Source organism: Mastomys coucha, unplaced genomic scaffold (genome assembly GCF_008632895.1).
Source record: "Mastomys coucha isolate ucsf_1 unplaced genomic scaffold, UCSF_Mcou_1 pScaffold20, whole genome shotgun sequence".
Taxonomy (NCBI): Eukaryota; Metazoa; Chordata; class Mammalia; order Rodentia; family Muridae; genus Mastomys; species Mastomys coucha.
In genome coordinates, this window is record NW_022196903.1 from 77,567,680 (window position 1) to 77,592,718 (window position 25,039).

Below are 25,039 nucleotides of genomic sequence, written 5' to 3' on the forward strand. Positions count from 1 at the left end.
TTTTTTTTTTTTTGTACATGAGGGCAGGCTCTGGGGAACAGGAAGGAGCAGGTCCCCTGTTTCTCTGTAGCCTCTCTTTGGGAGAGAATACTCTTTGCCTCTTCCTAGCTGGTGAGGGTGGCTATACACACATTCCAGGAGGTGGGTTGGCAAAGAGAAGTGCAGCTAGCAGGGAGCAGTTGAGGAGGGCTGCATGGAAGAATCAGAACCTAAGGTAAGAACTGTGAGGTTGAAGTCAGAACAATAATAACAGCAGGGAACAGACTGATGAGTGCTCTCTCTCTCTCTCTCTCTCTCTCTTTCTCTCTCTCTCTCTCTCTCTCTCTGTGTGTGTGTGTGTGTATGTGTGTGTCTAGATTTTGGTTGGGTTGGCAAATGGAGACCTCAGAAGCAAAATTTTTCTGGCAAAGGCAGGCTTTGCCTAGGCAGGTAATGGGTGGCTTGTTTGTCATGGGTGATCCTGAGCTTTGTAAGTAGTGGTTGGTTGGTGAGACCTCCAAAGCTCAATGGGCCAGTTGGCTGTGGGTGTAAGTGGCCAGGAGATATAGCTTGGGAGGATCTATAGTGACAGTACTTAGGTACTTAGGGGCTCAGTGGTCCCTGGTGTGTATAGCAGGGTGCAGCTGTGTTGGGTGGGCTCAAGTGCCTGGTGTTGTTCACTGAAGTCTGGCCCTGAGGAGCATGGGCTGGCTAAACACAGACCTGCCCACAGGGGAGCCTTTGTCTGGGAACTGGGTCAACTGTATCTGAGGCAGCGAATCTTGGTTATGTGAACCTGGAGTTGGGGGAAGCTGGGAAGGAGGAGGGATCGAGAAGCCAGGGAGGAGCTCAGGCTTTGACATCTGCCAAGTTTGAAGTCTTAAAAGCATGGAGAAAGAATCCAAGACATTACTGTCTCCTTGTGGTTCAAGCTAGCCCTGGGTGCATGGTCTGGCATCCCTGAGGAAGGATAGGGCACTGACCCTGTGCCTCTGCCTCTGGAGGGTGGGGAGCCAGCCTGTGCCTGAGAGATTCAGTGCATCTCTAGTCACAACCCTCATTTGCCCCCCAAAATTATATGTGACTTTGGGCATGTAAGTATATAAAGTGGGTAAATTAAATATTTACTGATAATAGTTCATAAAGGAATTGACTTTAACTAGATATGGTAGTGTGTGTCTTCAATCTCAGCACTTGAGAGGCAGAGGCAGGCAGACCTCGGTGAGTAGGAAACCAGCCTGGTTTACATAGCAAGTTCCAGGCTAGCCAGAGTTATACAGTGAAGTCAAAAATGAATTTTTTTTACATTTTTTTATTTTATATTGTTTTGCTTGTATTTTATCATTTATTGAAGATGAGAGGAAATTTGCCTCCTGAAGTGGACATGCTTCAGTTTTACCTGGATTATTGAGGCTTGTCTGAGTATATGATACTGCAGGATAGAGAACAACATTTTGCAGAACTATTCAATATTTTGATTTTAGAACCATCAATGTTGAGAATTCTATTTCACTTAAGTAAGTACACAGTATGAAGTGACAGAAGGATGTCTAGGGCCATTTTAGAAACCATAGGAAACTCTGTCTCGATCTTAAATCAAAATTAAACATTTTAAAAATGAAATTCAAGTCAGCAACCCAAACCGCAGTTACTAACATGTGAACATAATACAGTCTAAAGGTGTGCTAATCCAGTACTTACTGTAACAGGGTAGACCTTAGCACAACTGACTTCATGAGGAAAGTGCCATTCAGGCTGTAAAACTCAGTATGTAGACAACAGCACCAGCTAAAAGGAAAACAACCTAATCCATCCAAGCCCATAGTTCTGGGACAGCCTCTAATCCATCCAAGCCCATAGTTCTGGGACAGTCTCTAATCCATCCAAGCCCATAGTTCTGGGACAGTCTCTAATCCAACCAAGCCCATAGTTCTGGGACAGTCTCTAATCCATCCAAGCCCATAGTTCTGGGACAGTCTCTAATCCATCCAAGTCCATAGTTTTGGGACAGTCTCTAATCCATCCAAGCCCATAGTTCTGGGACAGTCTCTAAATGGACTGACCTTGCTTTTTGCCTTCTGTAGTTCTACTTCTGGCTACTGTTCTTGCTAACAGAAGTATGTCAACCTAGACTATGTTTTTTGTTTTGTTTGTTTTTCAAGATAGAGTTTCTCTGTGTAGCCCTGGATATCCTAGAACTCACTCTATAGACCAGGCTAGCCTTGAATTCGATACTCACCTCCCTCTGACTCCCAAGCGCTGGGACTAAAAGCATATGCCACCACCACCCAGCTCAGAACATGATTTTTGTACTTAAAAACTTACTTTCTCACCCCGAGAAAGGGTTTGGTGCTCCTCTGGGATCCTACATACCCAGTGTGGTCGCTGTCCAGCTAATAAAGACTTCCTATTGACTTAACCCCATGTCTGAGCTGTCTTCTCTGGTGGGTGCCCCACAACACTTGCGTGCTGAGGAGTGATAGTAAGAAAGTAATAGGAAATATTCATGTTTTATACAAGGCCAGAAAACTTTGTACATACATTAAAAAATCCCTGGGGTCTCCAGCATAGTCTTGTATTCCTGTAGTCTTGAATCTCAGCCCAGATGTTTGAGGCAGTGTTGTGGGTTTTGCTTGGCATGAGGGCAGGCATGGTGTAAGGTGCATGTGCTGTGTGCTCAGAACCAAGGCTTCAGTGAAGGGAGTCTCATGAGGGATATGGGTGAGCACTGCCATTATATGTTTATTTTACATTATTTTTTGGTCAAGGTGGGCTTAGAAACCTTTTCTTTTCTTTCCTTTTCCCTTCCTTCCTCCCTCCCTCCCCCCTCTCTCTCTTCCTCCTCTTTCTTTCTTTCTCTCTCTTTCTTTCTTTCCTTCTTTCTTTTGGTAGAGTCTTTCTACATAGCCCTGGCTGTTCTAGAACTTACTATATAGACCAGGCTAGTCTTGAATTCACACAGATCTGCCTGCCTCTGCCTCCAGGGTGTCAGAATTAAAGGTGTGCTCTACCACAACTGGCTGGGTTTAGAATCTTTTACCATTGCTAAGTGTTTTTGCAATGCCCATATTATGTTATGAGATAATATCTAACCCAAGGTTTAAGAAGCTGTGGCCCACAGTTGTTAAGATGATTCACTAGGTAAGGGCCCAATCATGGCACATGTGATAGCTTCCCTTCACACATATACACAGTACACAACAACAACAACAACTACAATAATAATACAAATAAAATAAAAAGCTGTGACCTTCGCTACAGTTTCACTGCTTTGTAGAAACTCAGGCACCTCAATGAGCTTGAAGGTGGATTAGCACCTCTGGAGCAACTCTGGACATGGGGCAGGCAGGCTGGGAAGGCTTTTTAAAGAAGGGCCCACACTTACCCAGGGCCAGACTTTAGAGGGAAAGTAGCTCCAGGTGCGGAAGTAAAGGGCAGTGAGTTCTTGTGGGAATTCAGAGTTGTGATAGGGGCAGCCTTGTTGGGAACAGAGCCTCCAGGCCAGTCCCAGGCTAGCAGTAGCAATAGAGAAACCTCCCAGCTGGTACTAACCTGGCTTAGCCAGGTTTCTGGTGCTGTGGAAGCCTGGTCTATGAGATGATCTGTCTCTAGCAGACACTGCTGCTGCTGCTGCTCTCCTCACAGACAGGAAACAGAGGCTCTAAGATTAGATCGGTGATGTTCCCAGAGGCTATGCTGGAACTGTGTGGCTGGACGGCAGGTATCTGTGTTATTCTCCTGGCTCTGTTATCTCTGCATTGCAGAGGTTCCCAAGGCCTACCCAGCAGCTGGACTCTGGGAGCTCTGCAGAGTTTAGTTCCTCTGATGACGTAGGAGTTGAGAGTTTAGTGAGGCAAAGGTGGACAGGCTGGGTAACTGCAGGCCACGAGGAAATGCAAGTTTCGTTTTCATCATTGAATTCAGCCCTTTTCCTAGGAGCTATGGGAGGTGTCCAAGACCCCAGAGGCAGCGGGGACTGTGGACATAGTTTTGACAGTTTTGGTCAGTTCAGGGGCCCAGCTGGACCTGCAGGCGACAGCTCTGTGGGTCATATGTTTTGCAGAGGGGTCCTTTGTTTTTACTACTAGCCCCTGCTGGTGAACTCTGGCTCACCAGTTTCCACATGAGCAGGTCACTGCAGGCCAGCATACTTGGAGAGCAGTTCCTCAAACCTCCGCATCCAGAACAGCCGGTTCACTAGACATCACTTACCAGAACTTACTGTCTTACACATAATCCCGTGTGATTTTTTTTTTTTTAATTTTCTAAGCATTTATCTTAATTTGTCAGTTCTGGCAATTTAAGAATTAAACTGTAATAGACTAAGTTTAAATTTAAGCCCACATTCATAAAGATCTGCAAAAGGACAGAGCTGCCTAAACACCCTCATCCTGTGAGGGAATGATCAGAGCAAGCAGATCTGTGGTCTTCATAACAGCTAGCTTAAATGAGATGACCCTATTTAAAGCAGCTGGAGGGGACAGGGTCCCTGCATGGTAATTCTGTAATGCCGGAATGTTGTAATCTATACTCACAAGCTTGTATAAGAAAAAAAGAAATGGGTTGGAAAGATGGCTCAGCAGTTAAGAGCTCTGACTGCTCTTCTAGAGGTCCTGAGTTCAATTCCCAACACCCACATGGTGGCTCACAACCATCTGTAATGGGATCCGATGCCCTCTTCTGGTGTGTCTGAAGACAGTGACAGTGTACCCACATACATGAAATAACATGAAATAAATAAATCTTTAAAAAAAAAGAAAAGAAGGAAAATGGGCTATGGAGATGGCACAGCTGGTTAAGTGCTTGCTGTACAAGCATGAGGACTTACTAGCTTTCCAGCACCCACATAAAATTTGGGTATGACAGCACGCAATTGTAATGCCCGTGCCGCGAACACAGAGGTAGGGATCTAGCTCTATCCTGTGGCTAGATCCCTATCTCTGCGGCTCACTGGCTAGCCACTCTAGCTGAAACAGGAGCTCCAGGTTCAGTGAGAGAATGAGTGAAGAAAGCACTGCAAACCAACCACTGGCTGGCCTTTATCCCCCTAGCCAGGGCACCCCCACACACATGAGCTCACATGCATAAAACATAGGCACACCACAACAGGAAGAAGAGGAATCAAAACTCATAGGCAAAAATAGGAAACATACTAAGCAGTGCCTAGGGCAGCTGTGTGACATTAAATATTGGAAAGACAAAAAAAGTTTTGTGATTCCATAAGGTCTGAATGAGGATGCACACCCCATAGGCTCATATATTCAAATAACTGGTCCCCAGTGGGTGGAACTCTTTGAAAAGCGTTAGGGATATGGCCTTGTTGGAGGAGATGTGCCATTGGAGGTAGGATTTGATGTCTCACAAGCCCACACCAGTTCCAGTTAGCTCTCTCTGTCTGCTGCTTGTTGATTGAGATGTGAGCTCTCAGCTTCTGCTCTAGCACCATACCTGCTTGCCTGCTACCATCCTTCCCACCATGATGGTTGTGGACTCTCATGATGGTCGGGAACCATAAGGCCCAAATTAAATACTTCCTTTTATGAATTTCCTTGTGTATGGTGACTCTTCAGCAATAGAACTAAGTATTAAGTAACTAAGACAAGTTCAGTGACTGTTTTTATAGAACACCTCCTCCACACCTGCCAGGCACACAGCCTAGTACTGAGTGGATGGTGACTGCTAGTGTCTTGCTGTCAGCCAAGTCCTGAGGGGTCTTGCAGTCACGCCCTGGGATTCCTGGGTATCTTCTGTGAGCTCACCATGGTCCTCTCGGGGCCTTCTTCCAACCAGGTAACTCTTACTCATAAGTGGGACTTCCCTCTCCCAGTCTCGTTCTCTCCTCTCTCACCTTTGCTCCCTCTACAGATCCAGAGCCTCTGTTTCCTTCTATTTGCATCTAGAACCCCCTAAGGCCTTCCTCATCCTGCATAGCCTCTCTGCACCTCAGCTCCTAAGTCTGTTGCTTTGTTCCTCTCTTTTTTTCCTCACCCCCTGTAGCCCAGGGATGCCTGGAACTCCTGGTCTTGCTGCTTCTGTTTCCCAAAGGTTGAGAATTCAGGTGTGCAACGCCACACCCTGTTCTTTACTTCAGCTTTTAAATGTTTTAAATGTAATCAGCTCCAGGTGATGAGTGGCTTCTTATAGCAGACAGACAGCTCTAGATTGTTACATTGTTCCAACCCTGGCAGTCTCTTAAACACCTGAACCTTGTCTCAGCCCTGCACCATAAGGATTAAGAAAAAAAAAAAAAAAACTGCTGGGTACAATTCCTAACCAACAGGCTCCCTGCAACTGACCTGCTGGCAAGGAAAAAAATCAAATTTATCCAATGGGGTTTCAACGGGTACACTAACCACTTCCCAGCAGTTGGACAACACAAAATGAACTTTATAATATTCGTGTAGACCTTTTGTTTTATTTGCTCTTCTTAGCAGTTTTTTTTTCCAGCCTTTTATTTTGATTTTTGTGGTTTTGTGGTTTTGTGTATGTGTGCATTTCTTATTTTTTATTGTTATTGTTTTGGCTTGTCTGTATTTTTTTAAAGGGGGGAACACACACACACACAGAGAGAGAGAGACAGAGAGAGAGACAGAGAGAGAGAGAGACAGAGAGAGAGAGGGAGAGAGAGAGAGAGAGAGAGAGAGAGAGAGAGAGAGAGAGAGAGAGAGAGAGAGAGAGAAAGAGAGAGGGAGAGAGAGACAGAGAAGGAAGGGACTTTAACTCCATTATTAGTAGTGAGTCCCAGCCTAGTACTATTACTGTCGGGGAACTGGAGCCCTCAGACTATTGTCCCGTTGGGACACTGGGATAATATAAACGATGAGGCAAAGTTGTGCTGTAGCATGAATGACTCTGTGTCTGCCAAAAGCCTATGGATGGAAACACTGAGGGGATTAACTATGGGGGCCATTGGCCATAGCAGGATGCACACAGATGCACATACATCAATCCCACAGCACATGAACATGCTCTGCATGCCTTGATATGTTTTTTACATAAACAGATACGTGTTCTTTCATCAAAAGAAAGGAAGTGGACTGTGGAGATAACTTAATGTGTGGCACAAGCATGAAGACTGAGATCAGTCCCCAGAACTCATGTAAAAGCTGGGTGTTGGTATATGCCTGTAATCCAGTGCTGGGGCACAGGAGACAGATGTGTACTATGGGCAGCCTAATTGGTGAGTCCAGGTCCTAGTGAGAAATCCTGTCTCAAAATCCAAGGGGTTCTGAGGAGTGTCAAACCTACATATTTATGCACATAAGAATATATATGCCTTAAACTTTATAACCTCCACAAAAGTGTGTATGAGTGTACGCATGCTTGTATGTGTGCATGTGTTGTACATGTGTGTTTCTGAGCATGTGTGTATGTTTATGTATGCATGCTTGTATGTGTGTATACATGTATGTTTCCACACATGCATGAGCGTGTATGTATGCGTGTGTATGTGTGTGTATATGCGTGTGTGTGTGTGTGTCTGTGGGTATATATATACTTATCATTAGCAATTTGGTTTAGATTCTGCTCCACTCTCCTGTGCCTATGAAGCATGTTTTTACACACCCACATACCCCCCCACACCAACACAAACACACACTGTTTTGTGTCACTTTCCATGTGTGTGTCACCCCACAGTATATCACATTTATTTTTCAGTTGTCATGTGTTATTCCGACATGCACCCACCTCTATTAAGCTCACCTTGCCACATGGAGATAACTCGCATGCTCTTTAATCAGAAACATGCTTCTGTGTTCTCTATGTCTATCTCATGGTGCCCTTACTGGCTGGAGTTTGGGTTTCTCCCAATTTTTTGTTTCAAGTGATTATCCAGTGAACACTTTTATTCCCATTCCAATGTTTTAATGTGTCAAAGTTTGTGCTTTGTTTTGCTTTGTGGAGGTGGTTTTGTTTTTATTTGTTTGCTTGTTTGGTTTTTTTGCATTGGTCCCTGGAAGTGGGTGTATTGGAGTAACGAGAATAAGCATCTAAGATGTTTGGAGGGCTGGGGAACTGTTTGCTGTTCCAACTTGAGGATGGATCCTGATGCCCAGAACCCATAAAAAACAAGTCAGATGTGATGGCATACACCTAATCCTAGCCTAGGAGAGGTAGACACAGGTGGATGGATCTCTAGGTCCTGGTGGCTGGCCAGCATAGCCTACTCAGGCAAATTTCAGGCCAGTGAGAGATTCTGTCATGAAAACCAAGGCAAAAGCTCATAGGCACTCCTGTGAACACATGTGCACCCTCTCCCCAATACACAGACATGCACACACATATGTATATTGCACAAAGAAGCTTAGGGATTCTTCCAAGTTGCTTTTCAAAAACAATCAAACTTAAGTCTAACAACAGTGTAGAAAAGGTGTGTGTCAATGTTTTTCCTTAAGAGGAGATATAGTGTAGCTTGTGTTCCCTTGACTGACAGTTAAGAATCTTTCATATGGTTATCATCCCCTCTGTCATTTATCCTTTCTTCCTGTCTGTCTGTCTGTCTATCTATCTATCTATCTATCTATCTATCTATCTATCTATCTATCTATCTATCTATCTATCATCTCTATTTCTCTTTTGAGACAGAGTGTAGCTATGTAGCCCAGGCTAGTCTCAAATTCATGATCCTCTTGCTTCACCTGAATGCTGGGATTGCAGACCACCACACCTGGCTTATTTATTTATTTATTTATTTATTTATTTATTTATTTATACAATGTTTTTCTTTGTAGCCCAGGCTGGCCTTGACCTCTGTTATCCTCTGCCTCAGAAGTGGTGAGATCATAGAGTGATTGTCTACATGAGCTTTTAGTTTCCTTGACCTCCTCTTCTGGCTTCATCCTAACTCTGCACATTTGGACTCTTATTAGCAATCAAAGCTCTTGGTCCACTTGGAGCACGGAGGATTTTTTCCTCCACTCTCAGTGGCTTATCTCAGGGCATCCTCTCTCAGAGATAGGAACCCGTGAAGGTATTTTGGAAGGCAGAGCTTCAGGGTGCTGTGGTAGAGCTGGGAAGAGAAGGCATAGTAGGCTCAGCCTCTATTTTGCAGGCTTTTTTCTGGACTCCCCAGGAGGCAGTTTGGGGCCCAGATGCTTATAGCTCACCATCCCATTGTTCTCTGTGGGCTCAAAAGTGCTGGGCACACCCTCATTTTCAAGGATTTTAAAAACTATATTTTGCCCTGGATTCTGTCCAAGACATCCCTGGATTTCAGGATAATATTTCTTTTGTCTTTCTCTGGACTGAAGTGGAAAACTATTTAGAGTTACCTCTGGATAACCTCTAGGGAGTCAGGTCCCGGAAAGAAGGCTGCCTGAAGCCAGGAGGGTTCAGGGGCTGGGGAAGGTCCTACCATCTCTCACTTCCTGTCTTTCCCTGCCAGGCATGCATAGCTGAGGGCCCAGGAGGCTCAGATCATGAGTCTTTCTTCTGGAGTGTGTGTGTGTGTGTGTGTGTGTGTGTGTGTGTGTGTGTGTACACCCCAGGATGGACAGGGGCTCTGACTCATGATCACAGGATGCAACCGAGTCACTGGAGATTGAATTGTGATATATATATGTAGTGAAACTATACTTGTAATATTCAAGGACAGTCAAAGATGAGAAACTGACCCATAGTGACTGCCCTTGAATATTACAAGTATTGTTTCATGATTATAGAAAATCAATGAGTACAGAGATGGCCCACCTGCCCTTTACTTCTGCTGATTCTAATTTTCTCTTACTATGCCTCCCTCCCTTCCTTCCTCCCTGTTCTTCCTCTCATTTGAAGGTAACTCATAATCACCACTGTTGTCTGGGCCTAAGTATTCCAGGGCAGATTTCTTAAGATGAGGGCTATTTCTTTTCATAGCTGGGCACCATATTAACCTCAGTAGCTATAGTACATGGATGAATTGGATAGATAAAATCTATGCTTTATAGCATCCTATTAACTGATCAAGAAACGCTTTTTCCAAACAGTACTCATCCTTTCCTCAGAACCAGATCCAGTCTAGAGTCCCACATCGAATCCTAGTTCTTTAACTTCCTAGTACTTTTTTTTAAAAGTTTTTTTTTGTTTGTTTGTTTGTTTGATTTTTCTAAGAGAGTCTCATTTGGCCCAGCATGACCTCCAGCTTGCAGTGTAGCTGGGGTGACCTTGAGGCCCCAGTCTCCCTTCCTGCATCACCTGAGTGCTGGCATTGTGGGTGTGTGTGCTGGCAAGGTCTGCTATCCTAGCCTTCTTTAATCCCACCGTCTTTATCTTTCAAGACAATTTATTTTTATTTAAAATATTTTTAATTAAAAATTCATATATTGTATGTGTATGGGTGTTTGTCCTTAGGTATATCTCTGTTCATACATGGGCCTGGTGCCCACAGAGGTCAGAAGAGGGCATCAGGTCCCCCTACTCTGGCATTACTGATGGTTGTGTGGGTGCTGGCAATGAAGCCTGCTCTTCATTTTCCCTCCTTTGGAAATCATAGGATGATTTCTCAGGATTAGATCACCATATGCTGCTGGGGTGGTGTGTTTGTCTTAGGCTCTGGGGACATGGGTGTCTCTCTGGGTATGCGGCTCTCTGTGGCCTGGCCTGGTGCTGATTTCCCACTATGTATTGCTGTGCATTCCTCCTCTTGGGGTTAAAGCCATGCTCTGGGCCCATGCAAATGTGCTGCTCCTCAGAATGTCTCCCTCACTCAGTACCTGTGGTGCTTCCCTGATCTGCCTTCCCAGGATGTTGCAAACTGGTCTCTACCAGTCCTTTACCTGGTGTCCATCTGGCCCGAGGGAGCTTTCCTAGGCCCCTACACACACACTCTTTTTTTTTTTTTTTTTTTTTCAAGACAGGGTTTCTCTGTGTAGCCCTGGCTGTCCTGGTCTACTTACTCTGTAGACCAGTCTGGCCTCGAACTCAGAAATCCGCCTGCCTCTGCCTCCCAAGTGCTGGGATTAAAGACTTGCGCCACCACTGCCCGGCTACACACACACTCTTGAAGTCACAGTGGGGTGTCAGTTCTGAGCACCACACAAAGATCTGTGAGCACGCTGGGCTTTGTTGACCCAGGTTTTCCCTGGGGCTCACCCTGCCTTTGGTACCTTGTTTCTTTGTCTCTACCATGGAAGACATTCTGGAGGGAGGAAGAAGCTATTCCTTGACTGGGCTGCTTTGTTGAAGTGTCCCACTGCTGGGCCATAGTCTCCCTGTGTCACGAGTGCATGTGTAAGTCTGAGGTTAATTTTGGGTATTAATCCTTAGGATGTATTCACCTTGTTCTTTGAGACAAGGTCCCTCTTATATTGGCTACACTGGCTGCCCAGCAAGCTCTACCTCCCCTACACCAGGGACACCATCACGCCTGGTTTCTTATGTGGATGCTGAGGATCAAACTCAGGTTCTCATGCCCAGGCAGCACCACTTTGCCAATCGAGTCACGCTCCCAGCCTATCCTGTGTGGACTTTTGAGTTTTATCCTCTTATTCTCCCTTCAGAGGTCAGACCTCATAGGAGCCTCAGAGCCATTTAGTAAATGAGAATGTGCAGGGGACATCAAAAGGGCAAGCAGGCAGGGGAAGTGGAAGCAGAATTTACCCAGCTAGCCATGCTCCAGGTCACACCCTGCCTGCTGGGGACCTTCTGTCTCCGGGACGGCTACACTGGGAGGGTCAGTATCTCCAGGTCAATGAGGCCCAGGATGTTAGAGCATCAGAACACAGGAAGGCACTGCAGTACCAGCACTGAGGAGGCTGGAGCAGGAACATCATGAGACCTTACCTCAAGTAAACAAAACAAAATGAAAGTTACCGGGAAACAAGCACGATGAATATGGTTCAGAGCTAAATGTTTTGCAGGGGTTTTGCTTTGTTTTGAGTTGAATTAGATTAAATTAATGAGCTGTGCCCTTCCCATGACTGACACATGTTTGCGGGGTCTAGTGTGATATTTTGATCCAGTACTTTGACCTCACTGGGGCAATGAACAGTGCCTCCTCCTTATTGTGCCTGTGTATTTGGAGCCATCAAGGCCCTCCCTTCTCGAGCCTTCTCTGTGCTATGGATTTATTACATCCATGTGTGTTTAAGTACCTGCTATCCAGAGTGCCACTGCCCCCACCCCCATCATACTACTAGTAATCATTCTTATACATTCCAGTCTTTTTCTTTTTTTTCCAAAGATGACCTTGAACTCCAAATCCCCCCCACCTGTACCTCCCAAGTGATGGGATTGCAGTCTGTACCACCATACCTAGTATCTATGGTGCTGGAGATCAAACTTAGAGCCACTAGCATGGGGTGCAAGCATGTTGCCCTCTGAGCCTATCCTCACAATCAATTTAAAACATTATTTTAGATGTGTGGGCATTTTGCCTGTGTGTGTGTATGTGCTCGCGTGCACATGTGAGCACATACTGCATGTGTACAAAGCCTATGGAGACTAAAAGAGGGTGCCTCAGCCCCTAGAATTGGAGTTATGAACAGTTGTTAACCATCACGAGGGTGCTGGGAAACCAAACCCAGGTCCTCTGCAGAAGCAGCAGTGTTCTTAACTGATGAGTCATCTCCTCAGCCCCCCACCATCAATCGTTTAACACCCACATATGAAAGGGAGTATTCAAATTCTGTCTGCATCTATTTCACTTAACATAGTACTCCCTAGGTGTGTATGTTTTGCTGACATGATAGAATATTGATCTTCATGACTGAGTAACATTTCATTAATATAGCCTAATATTCCAGATGGGCACCTAGGTGGATTTCATGCTTAGCTGTTGTAAACAAGTACATGCAAGTGTGTCTTTTACATGCTGGTATTTCTTTGGGATATATACCTGGAAACGTGGCGTCTGGGTCTTATGGCAGATCCAGTTTCAATTTCTTGAAGAACCTCCATATGGTTCTTCAAAAAGGCAGTTCTGATTTTCACTCCACTGTCTTAGCTTGGCATAGATGATTCCAGAGCTTTTGTTGCTCAATCATCAAGACAGTCGTGAGCTTCCTTTTTCGTATGCAGTAGATAGTATGCTATAACTCTTGTGTGGACGTATGCACTTGCCCATGGGTCTTAAGAACTTTCTATAGAAATGTAGAAATGTACAGCAGAATTTCCTAGCACAGCTGTGCTGTGCTGTCTCTATGCAGTCTTGGGCTGGGTTGCTTTTGTGCTTTGTTCTTACAAACAGTGATGTCAGCAAGACTCAATGTTTTCAAACAAAATTGTTTCCATTTTTCCACATTTCATTAGCATAAACATAGCCCTCCCCTCCCCCCATCTGCATACATACTGGTCTTGGACGCTCCCACTCGGCATCTGTCTGACAGGGCATTGACATTCACGGATGAATTAGGGAATCAACTCTTTCTTTCTGTGGGCAGATGTGTGTCCTGTCAAGTCTCAGCGGCTCTCCCTCCACTATGCCCATCCTGCCTTCTCTTTCTTTGAGATGGCAGAGTCTCTTTTAGCACCCACGCTTCTGCTCCCATGTTCCAGTAGTTCTGAAACAACGAAGCTAAGAGAAATGGCCAGAGGAGGAAAGCTAGGAGGGCCTGTGCATGGACCACAGATTGGTGCCCATAGAGCCAAGCTTAGCAGACACCTGGCTCCAGAGCTTGTATTTCAGCATCTGTCTTCAGATAGAACAGACCAGGGTTGAGTTCCCAAGACTGAGGTCCCTTGAGTAAAGTCACAGCGGGGAAGGTAACTTGGGAAGGGGCTTTAATGTCCTATTTCCTTGGAAGATTGAAATGGATGAATTTGTGGCTTTCTCCACAACCTGTGATGGAGCCTCAGATCTCATTAACCCACCTCCATAAGTCTCTGCAACTTGCTCCTTCCCGCTGAGCCATACTTCCACATCATTCACCCGTACAGGAGGCTCTTTCTCTCTGACTCTACTAAATTGTCACCACAGCCTTCCCCTTGGGTCTTTGGACAAGTGGCCTTCTTCCTTAGGATACAGGACAACCTAGTACCTGGGAGGGACTAGCCCTCACTCCTCTGGGGGCACATTCGACAGCCCCCAAAGAGGTATCAAGGAGGAAATAACAGTCACTCCTAGGCAGCTCTGGGGGGGCAGCCGGAAGGGCTAGGGCTGGCAGAGGTGGAACCGGCACTTCCTTCTGCATTTCCTGCCATTGTTCACCACCCCACTTCCTGGAATTCTCCCTGCTGTCTGAGAGAGCTTTTGCCAGCGAGCCAGGCTCAGGTGGTCCACCTTTACTCTGGGCCTCTGGCCAGGGCTTCTAAGACCAGTGTTGGCACTTGACCACACTGAAGCTCTTCGGTCCACTAGACTGCTGTTTGCTGTTACTGTTCTGCTGTTGGGCGTGGCCTTTCTGCTGCCACGGCTAGAAGCCTCAACCGTAGACACTGTCCACATCTGCAGGCTCGTTGGGGCAGGTTGCTTGATCAAATCCCTCTGGTCTGCTACCAAGGATTCCCATAAAGGACAGAGTGACTCTGATTTCTTATGTCACAGGGAATCTTGCTCTGAGGACGCTCTGGTCACAATAATGGGGACAAGCGCTATTCCCATGATTGTCCTTAGGTTACACCCAACAAGAGCCCCTGCTTAGGAAACCATAGTGTAAAGCTTTCTGTAGGTGCCAGGGGACAGAGAAGCCTGCAGTCTAGAAGTCTTGACCTTCGTGGGACTTAGAAACCCTGTAATATTCTCCTTTTACTCTTTCTTTAAAGAAGTAAATGACAAGTCAGGTGCAGCAATGCACACCTTTAACCCCAGAACTTGGAAGGGAGAAGCAGGTGGATCTCTGTGAATTCGAGGCCAGCCCGGTCTACAGAGTGAGTTCCTGGACAGTCAGGGCTATACAATGAGGCTCTGTCTCAAAAAAACAAAATAAAGAAATGTAAGAGAAGGGCTAAGGGATGACTCAGTGGTAAAAACGTGTGCTGTGTTGTCGTGAAGACCCAAGTTCAAATTATCAGCATAGGTCCTTATTTTGAGCGTCTGTGATCCAAGCTGCCTACAGGAACATGGGAGGGAGAGGCAGGAGAATCCCCAGGAGTATAAAAGGCAATTGGCATGGAGCATGGAGCAGATAAATAGTGATGAGACCTGCCTCAAATGGAGGTGGGCGGTGAGGACCACGCTGTCCTCTGCAACACACATTATATATCCACAAATATGTATATACATACACACAAACACACATACACATCGACATAAACACACACATACACATATACCCACATACACACAAACATGCATACACAAATACACATACAAACATACTTACAGAACCGTACAAACACACACATACACACTTACACAAACATACAAACACACACACACACACAGTGTTTGTATTTCTAGCAAAGGAAATTGTAAGGTGACTGAGAACCTGCCTGCCTCAAGAGGGTGTAAATACATGTATTTTATTGCCAGGGAGTTTAATAATTATTTATCACATATGTTTATAAGTTATTTGTTTTTAATTTGTTAAATGTATATGTGGGGAGAATGAGTATGCACATGTGTGCTCTTCTGTGTGGAATGTGGAAGTCCACCATGGTATCATTCTCAGGAGGAACACTGGATTTTAACAATTTTTAAGTGCACAGTTCTGTGCAACCTTTGCATCTATCCATCTATAGACCTTTTCCCTCTTCCAAGCAGAAAACCTGAACCCATTAAATATGATCTTCTCCTTTCCTCCCTGCCAGCTCCTGGCAACCACCACTCTATTTTCTGTGCTTGTGAATCTGACTAGGTGCTTTGTACAAGAAGAATCAAATGGCATTTGTCCTTCTGTGTCTTCAAGACTAATTCTTCTTTATTACTTGTGGACAGTACTGGGGACTGAACCTAGTAGCCTCATGCACGCGAGGCAAATGCTCTATCACGGAGCAGCTGTTCCAAGGCTTCGCCCAGGAGACGTGTCAGGAACTCTTGAATACTGAGTAATAGTCCATATTTAATTTTGTTTGTCCATCTATCTATCTTGGTTGGTCCTATCATATTTATTTATTTATTTTAAAATTTAATTTCTCATTTTATATTTATGTATATTTTGCTTGCATGCAAAGTACTACTTGCATACTTTGACCTTCGAAGGCCAGAAGAGGACATTGGAACCTCTGGAGTTGCAGCTACAGATAGTTGTAAACTTTCATGTGGATGCTTGGAATTGAACTCAGGTCCTCCAGTAGAGCAACCAGAGCTCTTAATCACTGAGCTATGTCTCTAGCTCCATCCCTACTCCACTGTCTTTAATCTTTCAAAGACAATGTCTTATGTATCCCAGGCTGGCCTCAAATTAACTATGTAACTGAGTATGACCTTGAACTCCTGGTCCTCCTGCCTCTGCACCCTGATTACTGGGGTTATAAGTATGAACAGCTATGCCTGGCTTATGTGATGCTGGGGATGGAATCCAGGGCTTTGGGCATAATAGGCAAGTACTCTACCAATGGACACTGAGCTGCTCTCATTTTCTGATATTTGCTGCTTGAATGTGCTGTGTAGATGTCTGGAGTCAGAAATAGGACTAGAGATTGGATTGCCTGTCTACGTTTAATGTTCCGTAGCATCTCCCTCCATTCCGACCAGCAGCATGCTCAGTGGGATTCCAATTTCTCCATATCCTCCTCCTCCCTTCTTCTCTCTTTGCCTGCTTCTTTATAAGCCATTTGTATTAGTTTATTGTTGCTATGGCAAAATGCCTGACAAAAACAACTTAAGGAAGGAAGAGCCAAACCATGTTGGCTCATGGTTTGAGGGTACACAGTCCATCATGGCAGGAAGCCATGGTTCAGGAGCATGAGGATGCTCACATTGCATCCACAGTCAGGAAGTAGAGAAATGGTGCTCAGCTCACTTTTTCCTTTTGTGCAGCAGGACCCCAACCCTTACAGTGGCTCTTTCCCCTCTCAATTAACTCAGTTTAGAAACGTCTTCACAGATCTATTCAGAGGTATACTTGCTGAATGACTCTGGATGCTGTCAAGATGACAGTCAACACTAACCATTGCAAGTTCATCCCTGACACCCACACATATCTCTTTCAAGCCAGAGCCTCTGACTCTTGTCTTTATAGGCTCATGGTCTTCTCATATTGCATTCAGCCTGATTTCAGAAGTCCTCATAGTTTTTAGCACCATCCTAGCAGAGATGGGTGTCTTACTGGAGTAGTGTTTGTAAACCCAGTTCCTTAGGTCAAGATTCAAACTTTACTCTATGGGTCTATTTAAACCTACACACAGACCACTGTTACAGAAACCAGGGCAAGGATGGTCACTGATACTGGGCTTTTAGGAGAAATAAGAAAAAGCAATGCTGGATATGTCCCCATAGCTGTTCCCAGGACCAATGAGGATTTGTGCGCTGATGGCTGTCCATAGCCTAGCTCCCAGGGAGCAAGCAGAGGCTGAAATAGACTCTAGTGACAGGGTTTAGGTGACAGAGGCCACTTGCTGCCACTGCAGAGGCAGAGAGTGCATGGTATGTGGTTTAGGACACACAGAACAGGACTTATTCCTCTGGATTCTTTGAAAGGCCTTCCTTGGCCATCTGGTCAGTGGGCCACTTTCCCAAGACCTCCTCTCTTGTCAGTGACAAGTGTGGTCTCAGGTATGTGTGCTGGACGTCTGGTGAAGGGGTCTGTCTCCTACATCATCACTTGTTTTCTCTCTGGGTCTGAGGACAGGTTCCTTTGCATCTGATTCACAATTGGGGCTGTGCTTCCTGGGAAACTCGTGTAGACAGTCTGTGTTGTGGGTTCAGCCAGGTGAGGCATGGGAGCATCAAAGGTGTGAACTGGAAAAATTGCCTCTGTCCCCTGGTGATGCTGGCCTGGTTCCTTGCTAAGATCTGATGGCGGCATTAGGGGTGTGGCTCAGTTGAGAGAGTGCTTTGCAAAGCAAGCATGAAACCCTGGGTTTGATCTCCAGGACTGTATATACAGGGTGTGGTGGGGGACACCTGTAATCCCAGCACTTGGAAGATAAAGGCAGGAGAGTCAGAAGTTCAAGATCATCCTCAGCTACATAGCCAGTTTGAGGTCAGCCTAGGCTACATGGGATCCTGTCTCTAAGTAATTAAGTAAACAAATAAGTAAATAATAAATAAATAATCGATCTGAAGAGAATCTTCCCCTACACAATGCAGCAGAATGGCTAGACCTTTAAGGCCAGACAGAAAGAGGTTAAGGTCGAGCTTGGGGAAAGGCAGGGCAGGTGTCTCTGATCTCTCTCTTCTCCCTAAGATGCTATCATGGGAACTATCTTGCATGCGTACATGGCACTCATGGTACCATGGGTACAGAGAAACCTTAAAGGCCTGTGAGGGAACTGGTGGTCCTAGGTAGAGGGACTCTAATTGGGCAGTGGAGGATATAGAAGAGACAGGCACATTAGGCTGGTTCTCACCCTTGGACTTCTTTGTCTTCTCAGGTTCCTGGGGGAAGCCAAGATCCCACTCCAGGAGGTCCTTGCCACCCCCAGCCTCTCTGCCAGCTTCAACGCACCTCTGCTGGACTCCAAGCAGCAACCCACGGGGGTAAATATTAGGATGTCTCTGTCCATAGCCAGCTTTTGTTTGGGGCCCTGTGTCTTACGCCAGGGGCCAGCTCCTGGAAGCCAAGCCTGGTTCTCCATGGCTATAGGTTAGGGTACTAGACAAGATTCATGGTTGGAACCTGCAGGGCTCAGTGAAACCTGCCATGCCCCTACTTGGCTACTTCTGCGTGTAGCCCACTTGATCACCTTCTGTCCTGTGTTCTAGTCAGCCTTGACTGGCTTCCTTAGTCTGCCTGGCAGACTGCCCTCCTTCATTGCCAGCTCCATTCTGCAGAACGGAATATCTGAGTCATCTGGGTCACAGGTCACCAGGGTAGGGAGGCAGACAACTCCCCCCTGTCCACCTGGGGCCAGTCAGGACCCCTTCCTTTTCCTCTCTTGTCTGTCTAGCCCCACCCCCAGCTTTCCCATGCTCTCCTAGTCCGCACAACCCATTCCCAGTCCTCCTTGCTGGCCTCCTGTTATTTTTAGTGGTCTAAATATACCCTTCAGGGTTCTTTCTTCCTGGTCATTAGAGTTCTGGGTCTGCCTACATGACAGGATGCACAGGGCCACTGCTGATCCCAACATACTTCTTCCCAGTGAAGCCTGCAGGGTTGTGGGCTGTCAGCCCTCATAGACAGGCTGTGTGAGTGTGTGTGTGTGTGTGTGTGTGTGTGTGTGTGTGTGTGTGCATGTGTGTGTGTGCGTATATGTTTTGGCCTTTGTGTGTGTGCGTGTGTATATATGTGTGTGCATGTGTGTGCATGTGTGTGCGTGTGTGTGTGCATGTGCGTGTGTGTGTTTTGGCCTTTGACTGTGTGTGAGTGTGTGTGTGTATGTGTGTTTGTGTGTGCGTGTGTGCATGTGTGTGTGCGTGTATGTTTTGGCCTTTGTGTGTGTGTATGTGTGTGTGTGCATGCACGTGTGTGTGTATGTATGTGTGTGCACGTGTGTGCGTGTGCGTGCATGTGTGTGTGTGTGTGCATGTGCGTGTGTATGTGTTGGCCTTTGACTGTGTGTGAGTATGTGTGTGTGCGCACGTGTGGGTGCACGTGTGTGTATATGTGTGTGCATGCGTGTGCATGTGTATGTGTGTTTTGGCCTTTGTGTGTGAGTGTGTGTGTGTATGTGCGTGTGTGTGTGTGTGTGTGTGTGTGTGTGTGTGTGTGTGTATGTATGTGTATGTGTTTTGGCCTTTGACTGGTTAGGAAAGTCAAGTTGTGACTAATTTGGGCTAGGCTGAATAGGACCATACTGGGTCCTCACTGAGAAAAGAGAGCAACTGGGGTTGCTTTCATGTCGCAGCAGGTGACACCTGCTGTGTCACCTCTTGCCTCCTCTTTGAGCTCCTCAGTCAGCTACATTAATCTAGGAGGCCTCCAGCAGCATTTGCAGCTGACTCTTCTGTGTGCGACCCTGAGGAGACTCCTAGCTGGCTCTGCAGCCTGGAGCACCAGAGCAGCTACAGATATCAAGTTTTCTGTCAAGAGCAGCCCTTGGAGTCAGGAGCTTTCCTGTTACCCTTCAGTTGAGGCAGCCTCCTCCCTATAGCCTTCAACCAAAGGGTCTTACTCCCCTGCCGAGATATCTGTGGCTCTTTACTCCAACGCCTATGACAACAATGGTTTCCGTACTTGCTCCTTCCAAACTCATTGTACCCCGGGACGGAATCTTTCAACCTGGTTTTTGCATACTGGGCTGAGGAAGGTTCGAAATCACTTGCAACCCATGCCCTTGGCCTGGCTTTCACACTATATTTGCACTTCATGCTCACAAGTTGAGAACCTGATGCCTCCTCTCCATTGCCCTGAGACCCCAGGCTGCCTGTGGAGCCTGACAATCCTTCACAATGACTCCAAGATGAATGAATACGTGAGAGCCAGGATGTGGTGAATGGGAGAGGAGGGCTGGGGCCTGCTCAGTGAGCCACCAGGTAGGGAGAGGCACTGGAGTGGCAGGGAGAGCTTAGGATCGACCTCCCCACCCCACCCCGTGCTGCCTGGGATGAAGTCCTTGCTTCTTGGAGATGGTCCAGGAACAGACTTCCGTCCCTCTTACTTGTATCTCCCTGCAGTCCTGGTACAGCATAGGCAGGTGGGAAGAACCTCTGTGCTGGGGTTTCCTGTTCAGACCTGTGCTACTGGGCAGAAGTCTTTTGCTTCTGGGGGACACCCCCTGTGCCTCTAGCACTTTTAGACTCTAGCAGGTGCACAATATCTGTTTTTTTTTTTTAAAATAAATGCTTAAATAAATGGAAGAGTAGACAAGCAAAATACATCAGGCAGAGCTGTCATTCTTTGTTGTCAGACGTGAGCTGGGCTGGACTGGCCCAAACCGGCATTTCTCCCAGGCATGGCTCCAAAGGGCCCTGAGCTTGATTTAATTCTCAGCTGCTATCCTATTTAAGTTCTAGACAACATTTTAATAAATGCCTTTATATTTCATTTTGCACCAGGGCTGACCCTGGAGCCAGTGTGATGGGTGTAGGCTTTGTTTAGCTCCACTGAGTTCAGATCCTATGGCAATAGTAGAGACAACCCTCCCCCACCACATTTTGTTTATCTCAGTCTCACCACCAGAGGATCCCTGTGTAGCCAGGGTCTCGTCTCTCTGTGTAGCCCTGGCTGACCTGGAACTCAATATATAGATCAGGCTGGCCTCAAACTCAGAGAGATCTGCCTGCCTTTGCCTCCCCAGTGCTGGGCTTAAAGGTGTGCATCACCACTGCTTGGCTCAGATCTTTTATTTTGAAATGATTTAAGTGCAGAAGCAGGGCTGGGGAGCTGCCACAGTTATTAAAGTGCCTGCTTGCAATCTCGAGGTTCTGAGTTCCAATCCCCAAGCCAGCATTGAATAAGATAGGTGTGGTGTAACTGACAGTAACCTCAGTACACACACACACACACACACACACACACACCAGCACCAGCACCACCAAAAAAGCTGGTTTGATGGTTTATACCTATAATTCCAGCACTTGGTAGCCTGAAGCAGGAGGATTACTCTATGAATCTGAGGCCTGCCTAGAAGATTTAGTGAAATCAAGGCCAGCACAGGATACAGAGCAACATAATGAAAGATTCTGTTAGAGAGTGGGAGAGAGAAGCTTCTAAGAGTAGTCCGGACTGCTCCGTGTCCTGGGTCACTTGCTACCACGTTACCACTGCCTAGCCATGTCCTTGGATGGTGGAGTGTGTCTTTTGAGTTAAAGGCCTCCATATCATCTCTTTCTAAGGGATGAAAGCAATATTGCCATAGACCTCATGCAGCTCACAGACCTCCTGCAGGCTCGTTAGCTGTGTGTGTGTTGTATATAGGTATTCTTAGGTGTCTGCACACGGCAATGGCAGCCAGAGGCTGAGGCTGAAATGTCTTTCTCCTTCACTTTCCACCTGATCTTTTGAGTCAGGGTCTCTTGCTGAACCTGGAGATGGTGGATGTGTCTGGCTGACTGATGGGCTTCGGGGGTTTGCCTGTCTCCACCCACCATACTTGGTTTATGCGATGTTGGGGACTGAACCCAGGGCTTCATGCATGTTATGGGGACCTGAAGACCAACAAGGGTGCTTAACCTCTGAGCCATTTCTCCAGCTACTTCTTGCTCCTTTGATGTGTCTCCATAATTTCTTGATACTTTCCTGGAACAAAAAGATAGTCTAGGCTTATCTTGTACAATTAGTTATTTCTCCAAAGAGCCCCCCAGTGGTTCATCGGTCATAGGAAGGAGGGCATTGGGACCTAGGAAGTTGGTCCCCTTCAAGTTACCAGCTGACACTATTAATACTCACTGCTCAAGTGGCGACACCTGGTGGTAGCTTCTAGCCATGCAGGGTCAGTTACATCCAAGCCTTGACTTTGATATGAAAGGGGTGCTGGTTGCCTCTGGGCTCCTTCCTCAGTGTTCTGAGCCTGAGTTGTTGCCAGCCCTGCCTTGGTTAGTCTGTTTTCCCTCTTTGGTCCCCAGTCCGGAGGATGCAAGCCTGAGATACAGTGGGAGCTGGCATCTTCTCAACCTCAGGGCAGGGTTTGCCCCAGGAGTCAGGGTGTCCTCACTACTGATGTCTCTGCCATTATGGCCAGTATTCCCTGCTAGCTCATGCAGATGAAGATTACGTTTGGAAAGGATTTGCCAAAATCGTGGAAAATGCTTGCTGTCTAATACTGAACTAATTACTTGTTTAAAAGATGGAGGTGGAGGAGCTGGAGAGATGGCCCAGTGGTTAAGAGCACTGCCTGCTCTCCCAGGGAACCCAGGTTTGATTCCCACAACCAACACGGCAACTGACAACTACCAGTAACTCCAGTCCCAGGGATTCCAATGTCCTCTTCTGGCCTCTGTGGGCACTGAACACACGGAGTACACAGACAGACATACACACAGAGAAAACAGCTGTATACATAAAATAAAAAAAGAATAAACCTTAGAAAGATAGAGGATATTATATCCACACAGAAGAACAGAAGGACACTGAAAACCTCTGTTACATTATTTTTCCTCCTGGGGTTGTCTTAGTTTCTTTTTCTCGTGCTGTGATAGAAAGACTCTGACAAAAACAATTTAAGGGAAGAAGGGCTTGTTTGAACTCACAATTAAAGATGTGGTCCCTTATGGCAAGAAGGTCAAGGCAGCAGGAGCTTGAAGCTGCTGGTTACAACAAATCCACAACAAGAAGCAGAGATGGAGGAGTATTGGGCTCAGCTAGCTTTCTTCTTTCTTTCTTGGACCCAGTTCCATTGAACCCAGTGGACCTAGTCCACTTTTAGTGTGTATCTTTGCACCTGAATTAACCTAATCAACACAGTCCATCTCAGACTTGCCCTGAGTGGCAATGACCACTCCCAGGAGTGCTTAAGGCTTGTCTCCTAGGTGATGCCATTGAAAGAGGTTTTGTACGTTCTTAAATTGAGCACTGATTATTTGATCTGGGGTGGGTGGAAAGGTGAGAGATACATTCTTGTATATACAGGTTGCGCTTGAACTCCTTATGTAGCCAAGGATGACCCTGAACTCCTGCCTCTCCAACTCCACCTCCCAAGTCCTGGTATTGCAGGTGTCTACCACCACACACCCTGCTTTTACTTAGACTTTTCCACAAAGTCTTCCTTTGACTCCGGGAGAGACTCAGCCAGTCCTCTGATGGCCTCAAGCTGCCAGGCTGGAGTCTGTAAGCCTCCGGCTTCTCTTGGACTCAGATCTTCCTCTCCCTCTGGAAAGCGGAGTTGCCAGGGAGAAGGGGAAGTGTGACCCCAGGCAGCCTTCCCTGCCCACACGAAAAGTGTGACCATTGGTCTCTCTTCTTGTCTGAAGATGTGGTAGTGTCAGGGCTTCCAGGATGGGGTGGGGGAAGGTGAGTGGCTCCTCACGGGCTTCTCAAGTATAAGCTGCAGCTAGAGCAGAATCAAGCTGAACTGTCTGCATGGAGTGGGGTGTGGTGAGCAGAAAAGTGAGGGATTTCTTCCAAGAACTAGACACATCTTGTAGGAGAGGTAGGATCCCTCATCCAATGTCAGCCTCGTGAGACCTGTTGCCCTGGTGACCTCCCTTTTACAAGCAGGAAACTGAGCTTGGGTGAGGTTACACAACTTGTCCAATGTCACACAGCTCCTGAATGGGGACACCTGACCCAAGACGATGCACCGTTACCTACCTGGATGTGCTTATAGGTTCCTGGGTGGCTTCACTACAGCCTCTTGCAGCCCTGACCCTGTCAGAGCCAAATGCCTTGGAGAGGGATGGGAGCCTAGAAAGGACAGCGGAGGGAGGCTGTCATTTCTCCTTTATACTCACCAGTTATCGACTCATCTCTTCTAGGCCTCTCTGGTCCTGCAGGTGTCCTACACGCCTCCTCCAGGAGCCGCACCCTTGTTCCCACCGCCTGCTTCACTAGCACCTTCCCCGACACTGCCTGATATGGATCTGGTGGCTGGTGAGGAGCCCATCCACCCCTTGATAGGGCATGGTCTCTGGAAGATGGCTAACATGTCTCCTTAATCCTGGGGTTAAGAGATGGCCAGTATGGAGACAGAGGTTATGTGTGGGTAGAAAAGGGGAGGTGGAGATGACTCCCTACGGAGGCCCCCCAAATTACAGATGTTTGGGAAGGGCGGGGTCCAACCTGTGCTCTCCATATCCTAGCTCTGGAGATTAGCATGCGACCCGAGGCTTAGCTCGTCCCTAAGTGGTGATACAATGTAACAAAAGGGCTACTCACTCCACCCCACCTCCACACACTCCCCTGCAAAGAGTTTTGAGCCAAAGTTAGGGGGCAGGAGTTTATATCTTGCCTTTGACACAGAGTAGCTGGGCACAGGGATGATCATACATGAAGTGAGCAGAGTGAGTAGGCTATGTCCTGTGATGGTCTCAAGCTTCTGCTAGGCTTTTCAAGTAAAGATGCAGGCCAAGGAGGCTGAGTGGCTGGTGGTGCTTGAGAAAGCTAGCCTGACCTCTAGGCAGTGTGGGTAGAAAGCAGCTGAGATGGGGCAGTACATTTGCTTAGGGGAAGATTCTAGAGTTTGTCTTCTGGTGAAGGAGGTGTGGCAGGGGTGGGGTGGGGTG

The 25,039-nt window shown here is 46.7% G+C and overlaps 1 protein-coding gene across 16 annotated transcripts in view; it reads left to right on the forward strand.

Annotated features, from left to right (window-relative positions):
• Positions 1-25,039, forward strand: part of Dysf (dysferlin) — a 201,473-nt gene that overhangs the window by 31,075 nt on the left and 145,359 nt on the right. For all 16 annotated transcript variants that reach the window (XM_031382343.1, XM_031382351.1, XM_031382347.1 and 13 more), the window contains exons 4-5: positions 18,373-18,478; positions 24,293-24,407. In XM_031382343.1, the coding sequence (XP_031238203.1) occupies positions 18,373-18,478; positions 24,293-24,407 (221 nt within the window). The remainder of the gene's footprint in view (positions 1-18,372; positions 18,479-24,292; positions 24,408-25,039) is intronic.